At 39.4% G+C, this 15,823-nt stretch overlaps 1 protein-coding gene across 1 annotated transcript in view; it reads right to left on the bottom strand.

Annotated features, from left to right (window-relative positions):
* LOC109037222 (intraflagellar transport protein 27 homolog) overlaps positions 1–14,848 on the bottom strand; it is a 61,371-nt gene extending 46,523 nt beyond the window's left edge. Inside the window, exons 1-2 of the mRNA XM_019051784.2 lie at positions 14,245–14,848; positions 13,966–14,045 (exon numbers count right to left, since the gene is read on the bottom strand). Of these exons, the coding sequence (XP_018907329.1) occupies positions 13,966–14,045; positions 14,245–14,398 (234 nt within the window). The 5' untranslated portion in view covers positions 14,399–14,848. The remainder of the gene's footprint in view (positions 1–13,965; positions 14,046–14,244) is intronic.
* Between the last annotated feature and the right edge of the window lie 975 nt (positions 14,849–15,823).

The raw sequence follows: 15,823 nt of genomic DNA, 5'->3' as shown, positions 1-15,823 counted from the left end.
ACGTATTTTAGGCCTCCACAGTGTCACAAACGGGAATAAAGATTACATTTTCACCAATTGCAAAGATTATAATCTGGAATGGACCAGGAAATTACGGGTTCGGCAAGGAACAAACGGAATGAGAGGAGGAACGGAGAAAGGCATTTGAGAATGGGCCGATCAAAGATTACGAAAAACGTTCAATTTCTGTAATCTTTATTCCCGTTTGTGACATCCATGAGCCGAATTGTCTTGACTCTCAGTATGAAGGGACTCTAGGACGGCCCTCATGGAGCATGAACAAAAATTCTGAGTAATTTCGCGTACACATGCAGTCAAAAAATAATTTCTCATGTAGAGGGAAAATTTGCCGTCTTGAAATTGCCCTTGATTTTCAGGAAGAATGGAGTTGTTGCATTTGTGAGGAATGGGCCTGTTGCATGCAAAAGATACAGCCGCGCGAATAGACTTTTTAGGGGTTAAATGACACGAAAATTACGATGGTCTCATTATAAAAGTCTGAAATACACTCCTTACTGTACAATTTGCGTTTTTAGGGACGCACTTTTTCAAATTTCCCGCGTCTGGGGGCAGTTTTCTAATTACCGGAAACGAGCAAACGGCGGGCTCGGTGATTTCCGGAAGATGCCGAGTTGTTGTTGTTGTTGTTATTTTTTCCTTCAGTTTGTTTACAAACCCAACGTGATCTCTTATAGTGGTCCATGTACGCTTTATGTGGCAACGAAATCGATCAACTTTTAAATATCCAACGCAATCCTTCGACATTTCGTTTCACGATATCACGAGCTCCGATTTTTAGGTTATGTTGTCAGTTTTAGTTGACCGGAAATAGCCGTGAGTTGCCGTTAAAAAACTGCCCCCAGACGCGGGAAATTTGAAAAAGCGCGTTCCTAACAACGCAAATTGCGCAGTAAGGAGTGTATTTCAGACTTTTTTAATGTGACCATCGTAATTTTCGTGTCATTTAACCACTAAAAAGTCTATTCGCACGGCTGTATCTCTTGCATGCAACAGACCCATTTGCGATTTAACTATGCTGATTCTTATGTACCTAACAGTTCGCGCGAGAAACACGATGGTGCCACTGGTTTTCTCTGGAATTAACTCCCAAGCTCAAAAAAAGCTCTCAAGTTGAGGCCAAAATCTAGGGGATATTCCACGCTATCCTGAGAGTCCACATCTACATCAAGACAAACTCTCTATGCAAAGATAGGGAGCAAATACATTGGCAGTGCTGCCGTGTTTTCAGTTTTGGAGTCCCCAAATAAAGTGGCAGTCCTGTCAATGTATTTGCTCCCTATCTTTGCATGGAGAGTTTTTCTTGATGTAGTTGTGGAATCTCAGGATAGCTTGGGATATCCCTCCATTTTGACCTCAACTTGAGAGCTTTTTCTGAGCTCGGGAGTTGATTTCAGAGACCAGTGGCACCATCATGTTTCTCTCGAACCTTTACGTAAGAATCAACAGTCAAATCGCAAATTCCTCACACATGCAACTCATGCAGATGACTCACCCGGAGATAGAATAAAATCGAAGGGGAAGCCGGTGCCACACCGTTGCATGCCGCGCAGATTGACCCAACTGATCTTCTTCAAATCCTTCCAATAGTTTTCCCCTATTTTTTTTCTCACACAAATAATTGGGGTACATGCCATAGTAATTAGAGATGCCCACAATACCCCACAACCCCTGCCTCTTTTTTCCTTGCCCCCCTCCCCTCTCTTTTTCGAAAAGAAGAAGAAAATAAGAAAGCCGCCCCCCCCAAAAAAAAAAAATTTGCCGCCCGTTTTCGTGGCACCCTTGCCCATCCCCTAAATATCCTAGGTCCGGCTTTGGAAAATTCAGAAACAATCTCTCAGGAAAAATCAAAATTATAAGTCAGGAAAGTTTTGAGTTTTTTAAATTTTAGCGATTTAGGTAATTCTTAATTTAGGTAAGTGTACTTTCCTTGTTTTTTATTTTTCCTAACTTTCATTATCAATTGGCCGCAATAAGGATAACATTACGCCACCACGCCACACTGAAAAAAACGTTTCCTAAATTCAAGGCGACGCCGTGTTGACCTAAGAAAATTGGATACCTACTTAAAAAAAGTGGACAAGAAACGAAGTCTAAGATGAAGAAAACGGTATTGCCTTGGTCGACGAAAACGCGATATCTTGAACCAAAACTCCTGTTACATTGAAGCACGAAAACGTTTCCTTCAAATTAGGAAACACCCCCTCGCGAAGAGTATCCTGAAAGTAAGTAAGTGTTGTGTTGTTTTCAGGAAACGTTTCCTCAAAAAAAGGAAACGTTTTGCAAAGCGTTTTTACCTGCAAGCGTTTCCTTAAAATTAGGAAACGTTCGGTCCCGCCACATCGAGGCTGCCTCGAGGAATCGGCTCGCCCCGCTTCGAGTCCATATCCGTTGAAGCCCTCCGCTATCATTGGTACTGTCAGAGTTAATTTTTTCCCGTAGTTGTCGCGTTTCGCGCTCCCTCTGGTATCCTGATGGAGAACTCCATTTCGCTCTTGTTGAGATTTGATCCCGAAACCTTCGCCACCGCCCAGAGAAGAGTGAGATTCCGACGCCGTAGTCCACTCGGCCATCCTACCCTCGCGACCGATGAGGAGTTATTTCGCTATGTTAGACCTATTCGCATCTATCTCTTTGGCGACACCGATGCCCACCTGCTACCGTTCAATAGCACTTGGGTTTATCCAGCAAATACTACCTCAATTATCATTTAAATATCCCATCCCACCTATAATCTCACCTATAATAGTTACCGGATCTATGTCAGCAATTCTTTCGTTCACGATAACTATCGTTAGATTTACGTTAGCTGTCTCAAATTTTGTAATTTTGTCCATTTTGATCTGATAAAGAACTGTATAAATTTTCGGTTAAATCGCATTTACCATTTACTTATAAACGGTAATTAACGTAAGTGCCCTACTTACGCTGTTTTCCACTAAACTGTTTTTATGAAAGTTCCATTCCTTGGTTTCCTTGGTAACCTTTGTTTGCTATCAGCTGATGTTTTATTTCGATTTCTCGGCCAAAGTCAACGGATTTTATACTTTTTTTTCTCTTTTTTTTCTTTTTTTTAAATCATTGCCAGGTTAGTTCTAATTTTTTTGCCAGCATTTATTCTACCATCATATTTTGGGGTTTCATTCGTAGGGATAAAATATTGTATTGTATATAGATCTTTGATATATCGTTCTACACAGGGTTATCCAAAAGTCACTGACCACCCCTGTAACTTTTTTCCAAATTGAGATAGAAGTTTGAAACTTTGAGAATGTTCCTCGGTCTAAAGTAGCAACTTTTTGGTCCCCCCAAAATTTTGGGGGGGCGGCCCCCCCCCCTAAGAGGGGCGGGGCCTAACTTTTTTTTTCGAATGGCAACCCCCCTTTGTGATACCTTATTCGAAAGATAATAAAAAAAGAAAATTTTTGGCGCAAACCGCAGGTCAAAATGTTGATTTTTGACAAAATGGCGGCCGGTCAAAGTTCAAAATGGCGGAAATTTGGCATCTCCGTTTTTTATCGGCGGATTGGTCTGAAATTCAGAATCTCAGGGTTTTTTGGGACAAGAAAAACGATTCTGGCATCGGTTTTCCAGAAAAGTCAGTCCTTTTTAAAATGGCGGCGGTCAAAATGGCAGCCTAGAGCGAGAAGTGGATATTTAGGCTGCTTATCGTTGGATTTGCATGAAACTTGGCATCCGAGGGTATTTCGGCACGAGAAGAACGATTCTTTCACGGGATACCTGAAATTCCGACGAATTTCAAAATGACGGCTGAAAAGTGGCGAGAAATCAGTTTTACGGCTGTTAACGAATGGATTTGCATAAAATTCGATATCCTGGTGGTTTTTGGCTGGATAAAAAGAAATCTTTCATTAATTCTTGAAATACTAAATAATCGATATCGCATCACATGCAAATCCATTCGTTAACAGCCGTAAAACTGATTTCTCGCCACTTTTCTGCCGCCATTTTGAAATTCGTCGGAATTTCAGGTATCCAGTGAAAGATTAGTTCTTCTCGTGCCGAAATACCCTCGGATACCAAGTTTCATGCAAATCCAACGATAAGCAGCCTAAATATCCACTTCTCGCTCTAGGCTGCCATTTTGACCGCCGCCATTTTAAAAAGGACTGACTTTTCTGGAAAACCGATGCCAGAATCGTTTTTCTTGTCCCAAAAAACCCTGAGATTCTGAATTTCAGACCAATCCGCCGATAAAAAACGGAGATGCCAAATTTCCGCCATTTTGAACTTTGACCGGCCGCCATTTTGTCAAAAATCAACATTTTGACCTGCGGTTTGCGCCAAAAATTTTCTTTTTTTATTATCTTTCGAATGAGGTATCACAAACGGGGGGTTGCCATTTGGAAAAAAAAAGTTAGCCCCAGCCCCCCTTAGGGGGGGGCCGCCCCCCAAAATTTTGGGGGGACCAAAAAGTTGTAACTGTAGACCGAGGAACATTCCCAAAGTTTCAAACTTCTATCTCAATTCGGAAAAAAGTTTCAGGGGTGGTCAGTGACTTTTGGATAATCCTGTAAAAAGCAGGATAGACAGGGATAAGACGGAATTTATTGATATTCACTGGGGTAAAAGGTAGGAATTTTAAGAAAAAGGGAATAATCAGTGTGAAACGGGGTAGATAAGAATTAAACAGGATAGATAGTGATAAAACAGGGTAATGTCTATCGATCTTCGATATATAGTTCGATATAAAATATGATAGACTTGGATACAACGGGATGGGGAACAACATTGATATTAATTGAGTTAAATGGAGGAAGTTTGAGAAAAGGAGAATAATCAGTGTGTAACTTTAAAGATAAGGATAAAACAGGATAGGTAGGGTTATCCCACCCTTCGATACATCGATCTTTGTTTATTGATCTTTGTTTATCGATCTTTAATAAATCTTCTGATATGAAACAGGATGGGAAAGTGGCATGATCAATTTGAAACGGGATAAATAGAATAAATCAGGATAGATATGGGTAATATTGGATATGGATAGGGATAAAACGGGATGTATTGATATTAACCGGGATAAAAGGGATGTTTATCGTGTTTGAAGATTTTGCTGTGTTTGTTGTGTTTGATGTATTTGTCGTGTTTGTAGCGTTCGTCGTGTTTAATATGTTTGCTGTGTTTGCTGTGTTTGTTGTGTTTGATGTTTTTGTTGTGTTTGATTTTTTTGTTGTGTTTGATGTTTCATGTGTTTTTTTCGTGTTTGATGTGTTTGATGAGTTTGCTGTATTTGTTGTGCTTGATGTGTTTGTTATGTTTGATGTGCCTGTTGTGTTTAATGCGTTTGTGGAATTTGATGTGTTTGTCGCATTTGATGAGTTTGCTATATTTGTTGTGTTTGATGGGCCTGTTGTATTTAATCCGTTTGTTGTGTTTGATGTGTTCGTTTTGTTTCTACTCAACTTACCTATATTCTATCTTCAAGTATACAGGGCGTCCCAAAAGTCCCTTCCACCCCTTCTAAAATTTTACCTGATTAAAATTTTGAAACAAAACTTCGGGAATGTTCAAAGATCAATGTAAGCTACTTTCAGGGCCCCCAAACTTTGCCCCCCCCCCCCGGGGGGGGGAGGGGCTACGGGTCCCAACTTTTTTTTTCAAACGGCAACATCTCCTTTGTGACACATCAATTCAAAGAGAATTAAAAAAGAAAATTTTTGGCACAAACCGCAAGTCAAACTCTTGATTTTTGACAAACTGGCCGCCGGTCAAATTTCAAAATATCGGAAATCTAAATTCCCGTTTTCGTCGATGGATTGGGATGAAACTCGGTTCTCATAGGTCTTTTTAAACGAGAAAAACGATTCTGGCATTATTTTTCCGGAAAATTTTTGTCTTTTTCAAAATGGCGGCGGTCAATATGGCGACCTTGAGCGGCAAGAGAATAAATTAGGCTGCTTATCGGTGAATTTGCATGAAACTTGGTATCAGGGGACACTTCGGCATGAAAAAGACGAATCTGTCATCAGATTTTTTGAAATTCTGAATAACTTCAAAATAGCGAGGAAAATGGTGGAAACTTGGTATTACGAACGTTTACAGGTGGATTCGCATGCTGCCATTTTGAAAGTATTTGACATTTCAGAAATGCATTGCGGAGGAGGCATGTTTTGTCGAACCAAAAACTAACAGGACCCAGAGTTTCATTCGCATCCAACCGTAAACGTTCGTAATACCATTTCATTTCGCCCTCAATTTCAGTGTAGGCAACAGGAGCTTCCGCGTGGTCGAATAGCGGTATCGTCGTGAGATGGCACGCTCACTCAGGCAAAATAAGGTCCCATGTGGTCGAATAGTGGCATCATTCCCGAAACAATATCGGTCTAATGCTCCCCGTAACTAAATTTTTGGTGAAGCATCTAGACCCGTGACTTCAGTCACGGGCTTTCCGCTAGTATTAAATATCCAAATATTTCCCTTTTCTCTCTATTTATCAGCTGGTTCTCAGATATTATTTAAAGACCGTGGGCCATCACCGCCATAACTTTACCCACGTATGCCCCTTCTTTTTCATACGGAGATAGTATGATCGTAGATTAAATTATTTTGGTTTTAGGTCTGGTTAAAGGACATATTTTCACATGTGCCTCTCAAAGGTAAATTATCACTCATTCGATTAGGTATCCAATCTGACGCCCATATCATTAAGGTTAATGTGTAAATCAAGGAGGCTCATGTGAGAACCGCTTCTCATACTGTGAGTAAATCTGATTTAAAATTCCAATAAAGTATAGACAAAATAATCTAAGATTATTTAATTCTGGCTTTAAAATTTTGCACATAAAAGATAAATGAATTTTATGGAGTTTTCAAAATGTACTCGGAATAGCGGTAAAGATTTGGTGATAAAGGCATGCATAGGTAATACTTTAATGAGTACTTATCGGGTCGAGTCAAACTTTCTGGGATTTGAAGACATTTAAAAATGTTCGAAGCTACGATCAGATTCTAAGAGTGCACTTGCAGTAAAATGTTGAAAAGTTTCACATTATTTATTTATACCTATATACTTAAACGGACGCACGCTTTTGCATAGAAAATTTAAAGAAAGGAGGGGTAGGTATCGATAAGGGCCGATTTTGGCCCCACTTCAAAAAATCATTGGAACCCATATTTTAAGTACCATAGGGTGGGTGCATTCTGGCGCAAAATGTTTTTGCGATTGTGCGTCGTTTTCCTGCCAAAACAGCCGACTCAATTTTTCGGCTGAAAAATGGTTTTAATTTTATGACGAGCCCAAAAAAGCTTTGTTTCATGAATACGGGAGGCTCCTACATGTAATTTTTTGCGTTCTTTTCAATGGAACAGGCGAAAATTGTCTAAACAGAACCTAAACTGGGTCACTCTGGACATTTTTAACGATTTTTGAGGTTTTTTGGCAATGTTTCACCTGTAACTAGAAAACGGATAATTATACTACAAAAACGATTACAGATTCAGAAAGAGCATAAAAAATCCGTTAGAAGTCATTGGTTAGACATTTTCTCAGCTTAAACTATCAACACGGAAAACAGCTCCAAACTGGAGAAAACCGAAAAAACTGCATTTTCCACGATTATTAGTCCTCATTTATACCCAGCACAATTTTGCCACATCACCAAAATTCAACAGATTAAAGATACATACTAGTACATGAAACACGCCAAAAATTACGGTGTGGAAAAATTGTATTTATAGTTAAAAATAGACTTTTGTTGAATGGAACCATCCTTGAATAAAAGATGAAAATTCTCTATCTCTCTGGGAAGATTCGCCAATCATTAATGGGATATCTGTAACCGGGAAATTTTTTGCGTACTTTCGAATGGAACGAGTGAAAACGGTGAAAAATCATGTTAAGTGGGTCATTCAGAGAATTTTTCACGATTTTTGGGGGGTTTTGGGGTTTTTTGTAAGGGGGGGGGTGTTAGAGGTTTTTTGGGGGGCTTGGAGAGCATTTTTTGTTTGTAATACACCAAAAAAATAACAAATTCAGAAAGAACGCAAAAAATTTGATAGGATTCGATACTTGACACTCTCTCTCAGCTTGGACTGTCTACACGAAAAACGATCTCGGTTTCCACAATTTTTTTCGGTTCCGACAATTAGGACAGCCACTGTGACGTCATAATTGAACACGTGTGGTATTTTTTTCAAAAATTGAACTCCCCGTAAGTTGAGAACCACGCATCCTAGAGGATTTTGGTACGGGACTTTTCTGCTTCTTTTTGAGCCATGGAACAACCCCTGAAGGTTTGTCGTCACTTAGTTGTTACACCTTGTATACTGCTTAACGTTCTAACCGGTTAAGTGACCAGGATGTAAATTATGACTGGGGAGCTGGAGAAATGGCCGTTTTTCCAGTTTCTCGAGTTTGAGACCGTTTTTCGTGTAGACAGTCGAAGCTGAGAGAGAGTCAAGTATCGAATCCTATCGAATTTTTTGCGTTCTTTCTGAATTTTTAATTTTTTTTGTTCTATTACAAACAAAAAATGCTCCCCAAGCCCTCCAAAAAACCCCTAACACCCCCCAAAAATCTTGAAAAATTCTCTGAATGACCCACTTAACATGATTTTCACAGTTTTCACTCGTTCCAATCGAAAGTACGCAAAAAATTACCCGGATACAGATATCCCATGAATGATTGGCGAATCTTCCCGGAGAGATAGAGAATTTTTATGTTTTTCGTGTTGACAGTTTAAGCTGAGAAAATGTCTAACCAATGACTTCTAACGGATTTTTTATGCTCTTTCTGAATCTGCAATCGTTTTTGTAGTATAATTATCCGTTTTCTAGTTACAGGTGAAACATTGCCAAAAAAAACCCCAAAAATCGTTGAAAATGTTCAGAATGACCCACTAAAAGTGGGTTTAGACAATTTTCGCCTGTTTCATTGAAAAGTACGCAAAAAAATACACACAAGAACCTCCCGTATTCATGAAACAAAGCTTTTTTGGGCTCGTCATAAAATTAAAACCATTTTTCAGCCGAAAAATTGAGTCGGCTGTTTTGGCAGGAAAACGACGCAAAATCGCAAAAATATTTTGCGCCAGAACGCACCCACCCTAGGGTACTTAAAATATGGGTTCCGATGATTTTTTGAAGTGGGGCCAAAATTGGCCCTTATCGATACCCCTCCTTTTCGTCAAATCAGAAAATTCACCGAAAAATATTAAAGGAACTTTGGCTCTGATCCGTTCATTTCTAGAAAGCATTCTGACATTTTGGACTGAAAACAATATGTTTGATAAGGCACAAAAATTGCGTTTTATCAAAACCTCCACCTTTCCGACGCGTATACCTATCCTATACGAAAAAGAGATTAATGGATTAGATTTAAACATACTGAATTTGTTTGAGTGGATCTTACGAATAACGCCATCCAAGCGGATCCGTCGGATTTCTGTAAAGGACCGTTCAAATAATACGTAACGCTCCAAGGGAGAGAAAGGGTCAACCCCCTTTACGCCGTTTTGTTTTTACGTGTAAAAGAATAGGGACCTACATCGCAAAAGTGTTACGAGGGAAGAAGTGAGCGGGGGTCCAAAAATTGGAAAGAGCTTGATGCAAAAACGGCTTTTTTCGCCCCCCCCCCTCTGGAATTTCTTCAGACTTTGTCTATTGATTACTCATACTTGAGCGCATCTTTTCCCAAATTTTCAGACCCCCAAAAAATTTTGGGGGAGAGCTCAAAACCTGTGAACCTCGATATCTCTCGAACGAAGAAAGATATCGAGGTCCGGATTGGACGATAAATCGTCTAAAATTGCATACTTTAAGATTCTAAAGGTCGAGATCCCGATATCACATTTTTAAGTCAACATATCGACGGTGAAACTACCAAACCACGTATCTCGTTTGCGGTGTTTAAAAATCTACGCTCACATTTTATTTTTTTGAAGTAGACCAAATCAATATCATTCCTTGAAATTTCCACAGAATTTTCTCCGCACGAAGAGGAAAAATCACAGAAATTTTCGAGACTGGACGTTAAGTAGATTTTCATTTAAAAAATAAAGTATGACAGGAAGTCTGCGACGTCGCAAACCGAGATACGTGGTTCGGTAGTTTCACCGTCGATATGTGCTTTTTTCCAGTTTTTAGGTCTAGAAAATTTCTTTTAAACAAAAAATTTACAAAGATCTAGATTTTTTATTTGAACCAAAACCAGTTTTTTAAATTGTTCGTCTTTTTCCACATCCAACGAGTGGTCCATTAAGCTGGGGAACCAAACGGTTCCGGAGTTATGATCGATTGAAGTTTCCGCTCAACGCGCGCCGACCGATTTTCGCGCGCAAAAAAGGCGAATTTGACTGTTATTAAATTAGATTGACTCTTCAAACTGAGCGAAATGCATTATTAGGGACTCTTGAGGGTCGCTGAGTTCAGAAATTACAGATACTTCCAAAAAATTCACGTTTTTAAAATTACAGCTCCGTACAGGACCACTGAGCGGCCGGTCGGCGCTCAGTGGGCCTCCAAAATAGCGCTACAGAGCTGTAATTTTAAAAACGTGAATTTTTTGGAAGTATCTATAATTTCTGAACTCAGCGACCCTCAAGAGTCCCTAATAATGCATTTCGCTCAGTTTGAAGAGTCAATCTGATTTAATAACAGTCAAATTCGCCTTTTTTGCGCACGAAAATCAGTCGGCGCGCGTTGAGCGGAAACTTCAATCGATCATAACTCCGGAACCGTTTGGTTCCCCAGCTTAATGGACCACTCGTTGGATGCGGAAAAAGACGAACAATTTAAGAAACTGGTTTTGGTTCAAATAAAAAATCTAGATCTCTGTAAATTTTTTGTTTAAAAGAAATTTTCTAGACCTAAAAACTGGAAAAAAGCACATATGTTGACTTAAAAATGTGATATCGGGATTTCGACATTTGGAATCTTAAAGTATGCAATTTTAGACGATTTTTCGTCCAAACCGGACCTCGATATCTTTCTTTGTTCGAGAGATATCGAGGTTCACAGGTTTTGACTTCCACCCCCCTAGCTCCCCCCCAAAATTCTTCGGGGGTCTGAAAATTTGGGAAAAGAAGCGCTCAAGTATGAGTAATCAATAGACAAAGTCAGAAGAAATTCCAGAGGGGGGGGGACGAAAAAAGCCGTTTTTGCATCAAGCTCTTTAGTGTTGCGTTTTTTATGAGCGTGATGTCACTCATGGGCGTAAGGGTGCATCGAAAAAGCCGTAGAGAGCATGGTGGTATACGGACGGAATGGCTCATCATATCAAAGTGTAGATGAATCAGCTATTACAGAAAGGGCACAATCGACATTTTTTTCGAAATTGAGTTTTTTGCGGTTTTCGCATTAGTGTATGTAGACACATCCTGTAGTGCAGACAGGGCACTATATTCGCATTTTTATGTGTTTTTGACAGGGGTTCAGTTCCTCACGTAGAGCAGAAAGGGCACTGTTGCAGCAATATAGTGCCGTTTCTGCAGTACATGCCCACTGGGTGCGCGCGCATTGGCAGCGGCAACTCGTCGTTTGTTTTGTTTTGATACGATTGAGAGGTTAGTTTTGCGTTTCGAAACGACAGTGATCACGCTACACGCTTCACTCACGCTGAAAATGAAAGGAGTGAGAATTGAACCTTGAGTGTAGGAAGTGAGAGGAGCCCTTAACAGGTTGGATGAGGAAGTAGGTAGAAGATTACTACGCTAAATATTGAACTTCAAAGCATACATTTTTTTTTTTTTTTTTTTTTTTTTTTTTTTAAATTTCTTGACTTGAAATAAGCCAGAAATATTTTTAAAATTTACATAGCTGTGGGCAAACCACATGGTGAAAGTTCGAAATCGCATACCATCAATTGCGACATTGCCAATTTTATTTCGTCTTCTTTTTTTTGTTCTTAATTATTCTCTATTGAAATTGTGTGTAAATTTTCTTCACACCATCAAGATTGTTTTCTGAAAATTTCATGGGAAAATCTCTATTAGTTCTCTTTAAGAAATAGTATAAAAAGAGAGCAGAAATTTTGAAACGTTGCAATGGAGATATACAATTTCCAACTTTCGCTATAGACATGCATCATTGCCATACATTTGAGATGAAAAACAAGGGCTAAAATAATTTTCTGGCTTCATTCTATCACTCTTTATGGCTCCTTCCCCCATGTATTGCAGAAAGGGCACTAATGCTCTTCCTTCAAGTGTCATTACTTACAACCCAAAGAGAGTATCATGTAAAATTTTTTTATGGAAATTGTCAGTCTACTTGGGGGACAAAAGAAAACCTCGAAAAATTTTTTTCCAAAAGCTTATAGTTTACTCAAATCAGTTTTTTGCATTTTCTGAACAGTTAACATTTCTGCAATAGTGCCCTTTCTGCAATATATGATTCAGATACGCCCTTCCGCCAGAGGAGCGACGGTATATTTGGAAGGCCCCTCTCGAGCAACTCGCCGAATACATGGTAGCGTACGGCACATTGCATCCACCTCCTCAGTAGGCGTTTGGTAATTTTTCTGTTTCCTAATTTTAAGGATATGGGTTTCTTCGATCAACATCACATAGACCCTTAAATTGAGGAAACAGGAAATGTTATGCCCGTTTCCTAATTTTAAGGAAACTGATCTCTTCAAACGACACACTCCATGGATTCTTCAATTCAGAAAACGGCTTCGCTTCTCTCCGTTTCCTAATTCTAAGGAAACAGGGTTCTTCGATCAACACCACATGGATCCTTAAATTTAGGACACAGAAGCGATTCCCTCGTTTCCTAATTTTAAGGAAACAGTTTTCCCGTTTCAAGTATCCGTAAGTCTGTTTCAAGAAAACGTATACGTGGTTCAAGAAAGCATAGTTTTCTCAACTCAACACAATTTTGTTACCTTGGATCAAGATAGCTGTTGGCTTGTTCCAAGCTAACACCGTGTTGGAATTAGGAAACTTTTTAAGGATACATGTTTCCTTAAATTTAGGACAGGTTTTTTTTCAGTGCTTGAAGCGGGAGCAAAGGGAAATTAGAGGCCCCTACAGCTATCAGAGTCCCAGGTCTTCTGAAAAGCCCTCCCTAAATGAGTCTTGTTGTTTCGAAATCCTGCACTGATGGTAATTTGCATGCTTAACCATTCAAAACTACTTTCAAACCAGGGTAAAAATTTTCTCCGTGTTTTAAGTTGTGAAATAACTCACTGGAAAAGCATCCAAAAAGGAGTTAAAATAAATCATTACTGATATCTGAAAACAGTAACTGAACCTGGTGGTGAACACAGGAACCAGAATAGTACAAGTGGATGCTTATGGCCTGTTACACGGTCAAATTCCGATCAAATGCGGTGACTGGTGCGCAGTTGCGCACCATCTACCATCAAATTTCTGCGGCCTGCAAAAATTTGATTGTAGATGATGGAGCTGTGGGGCTCATCCTTCATCTAATTTCCACACAACCGTGCGCTCGACCGCCATCTTGGTCATCATTTTGATCGGAATTTGACGGGAATTTGATCGTGTAACCAGGCCAATATACATATTAGATGCTCACGTATTACCTGTAGATGCCGTACTTATTTAAATGCAAGTATTTACTACTAAATATCGACGGCGTAAGTCCGCAATCACAAATCTCGTTTGCGGTGTCTCATAATCTCCGCCTTTATGCAATTTTTTTAATGGTCAACAAATTGACATTATACCTTGAAGTTTTTGCAGAATTTTCTTCGCACAGAGGAGAAAAATCACGGCAGTTTTAAAGAATTGCCCTCGAGTAGTTTCCCGTTTAAAAAATATAGTATGACAGGAAGTCTGCGACGTCGCAAACCGAATTAGGTGATTGCTAACTCACACACGCCGTCGCTGTGCGTTGCTTGTTTACGCATTGGATCAAGATGAATAAAGTAGGTTATTTTTTTTTTTCATTGTGCAACGAGAATTTTCCAATTTTTTGAAAAGGAAATAAATTTTGTGAGAGAGGAATTGAATGGTCTCTTCTTACAATGGTATAGTTATTAGGGAATTCCTGTCCATCCGTTACTATTACTCTGGAAGCTGCAGTCTTCCCGACACCAGACTCACCTGTAAAAATGAAAAACATTTTCATGAGTACCTGTTACAAAATATCCTCCTATGCAAACAATATTTTGCGACTGCAACTTCACAATTTGCAAAATTATTGCGACAATATTTCTTTTTTAACGAAAGTGAGGGTTCACTCTCAGGAGTTTAAAATCACAGGCATAAGTACTTAAAGCTATCAAAAATTATACAGACTCACCAGAAAACACAACCTTTGCCTGCCGGGTTTCACCTGACCGCATGAGGAGGCGGAGGGAGCGGCTTAGTAAACAGGTGCGTATGAAAAATAATTTATCAGACAGCGTATGCAGCAACCTTCGGAAAATGAAAGCATTATTTAATATATTATACATTCACGCCTCTCCGTGTATCTATAGTAAGTACGTAACTAAGATATCAGTAAAATTTTGGAAAAACTTCATGTACATGTAAGTACCTACCTACCTACCTACTGTAAAATTACTCAAGCGAATTCGAGCTGGAATCTGCTGGCTCACATCATCAACTTGTTTAAGTGTAGGTATCTCCACGGCAACCTGTGACGGTAACAAACAAGAACAGCACAGCTAGCCACATATCACAGAATCTTACATAAATTCTGATACATACTGTTAGATGTTGATATAATATTAGGTATCAATACTAATGCAGTATTATATGTAGATTGTCGGAGAAAGATTTACTGCGTTAGCATTATACAGAGTGATCCAAAAGTCCCTTCCACCCCTTCTAACTTTTTACCTAATTGAGGTAAAGATTTGAAACTTGGGGGATATTCCTAGGTCAAAGGGAGCTACTTTTTGGCCACCCTAAAATTTTCAGGGGAGCCCTCCTAAGGGGGGCAACGGCTCCCAACTTTTAATTTTCAAAAGGGAAAACCCCCTTTGTGATAGCTCGTTCGAAAGAGCATAAAAAAAGAAAACTTTTTGCGCAAACCCGAAGTCAATATCTCAAACCGTTTCAAAATGGCGGCGGTTAAAGTTTAAAATGGCCGAAAATTCACACCGGTTATTTGTCGATGGATTTGCGCGAAAATAGGTATGAAGGGGTATTTTGACACGAGAAAAACGAATTTGACGTTAGATTTTTAAAAAAAACCGACATTTCCAAAATGGCCGCCGGTTAAAGTTCAAAATGACCAAAAATTGAATTTTTTAGAAATCTAAGTTCAAATTTGTTTATCTTATGCCAAAATACTCTCAAATTCCAAGTTTTAGGCAAATCCATCAGGAAAAAACCGAGATGACAATTTTCGGCCATTTTAAACTTTAACCGGCGGCCATTTTTGAAATTTTGGTTTTTTGAAAATCTAACGTCAAATTCGTTTTTCTCGTGTCAAAATACCCCTACACACCGATTTTCACGCAAATCCATCGACAAATAACCGGTGTGACTTTTCGGCCATTTTGAACTTTAACCGGCCGCCATTTTGAAACGGTTTGAGGTATTGACTTCGGGTTTGCGCAAAAAGTTTTCTTTTTTTATGCTCTTTCGAACGAGCTATCACAAAGGGGGTCTTCCCATTTGAAAATTAAAAGTTGGGGGCCGTTGTCCCCCCCCCCCCAAGGAGGGCCCCCTGAAAATTTTTGGGGGGCCAAAAAGTAGCTCCCTTTGACCTAGGATTATCCCCCAAGTTTCAAATCTTTACCTCAATTAGGTAAAAAGTTAGGGGGGTGGAAGGGACTTTTGGATCACCCTGTATAAATATTGTCGGAGACAAGGTTTAACCTAGTATGGCCTTGTCTCCACGGGCCGCTTCACGGCATTTGTCCCAAGAA

Source organism: Bemisia tabaci, chromosome 1, assembly GCF_918797505.1.
Source record: "Bemisia tabaci chromosome 1, PGI_BMITA_v3".
Lineage (NCBI taxonomy): Eukaryota > Metazoa > Arthropoda > Insecta > Hemiptera > Aleyrodidae > Bemisia > Bemisia tabaci.
The sequence above is the reverse complement of the archived record's forward strand: the minus strand, read 5'-3'. Positions and strand labels throughout refer to the sequence as shown.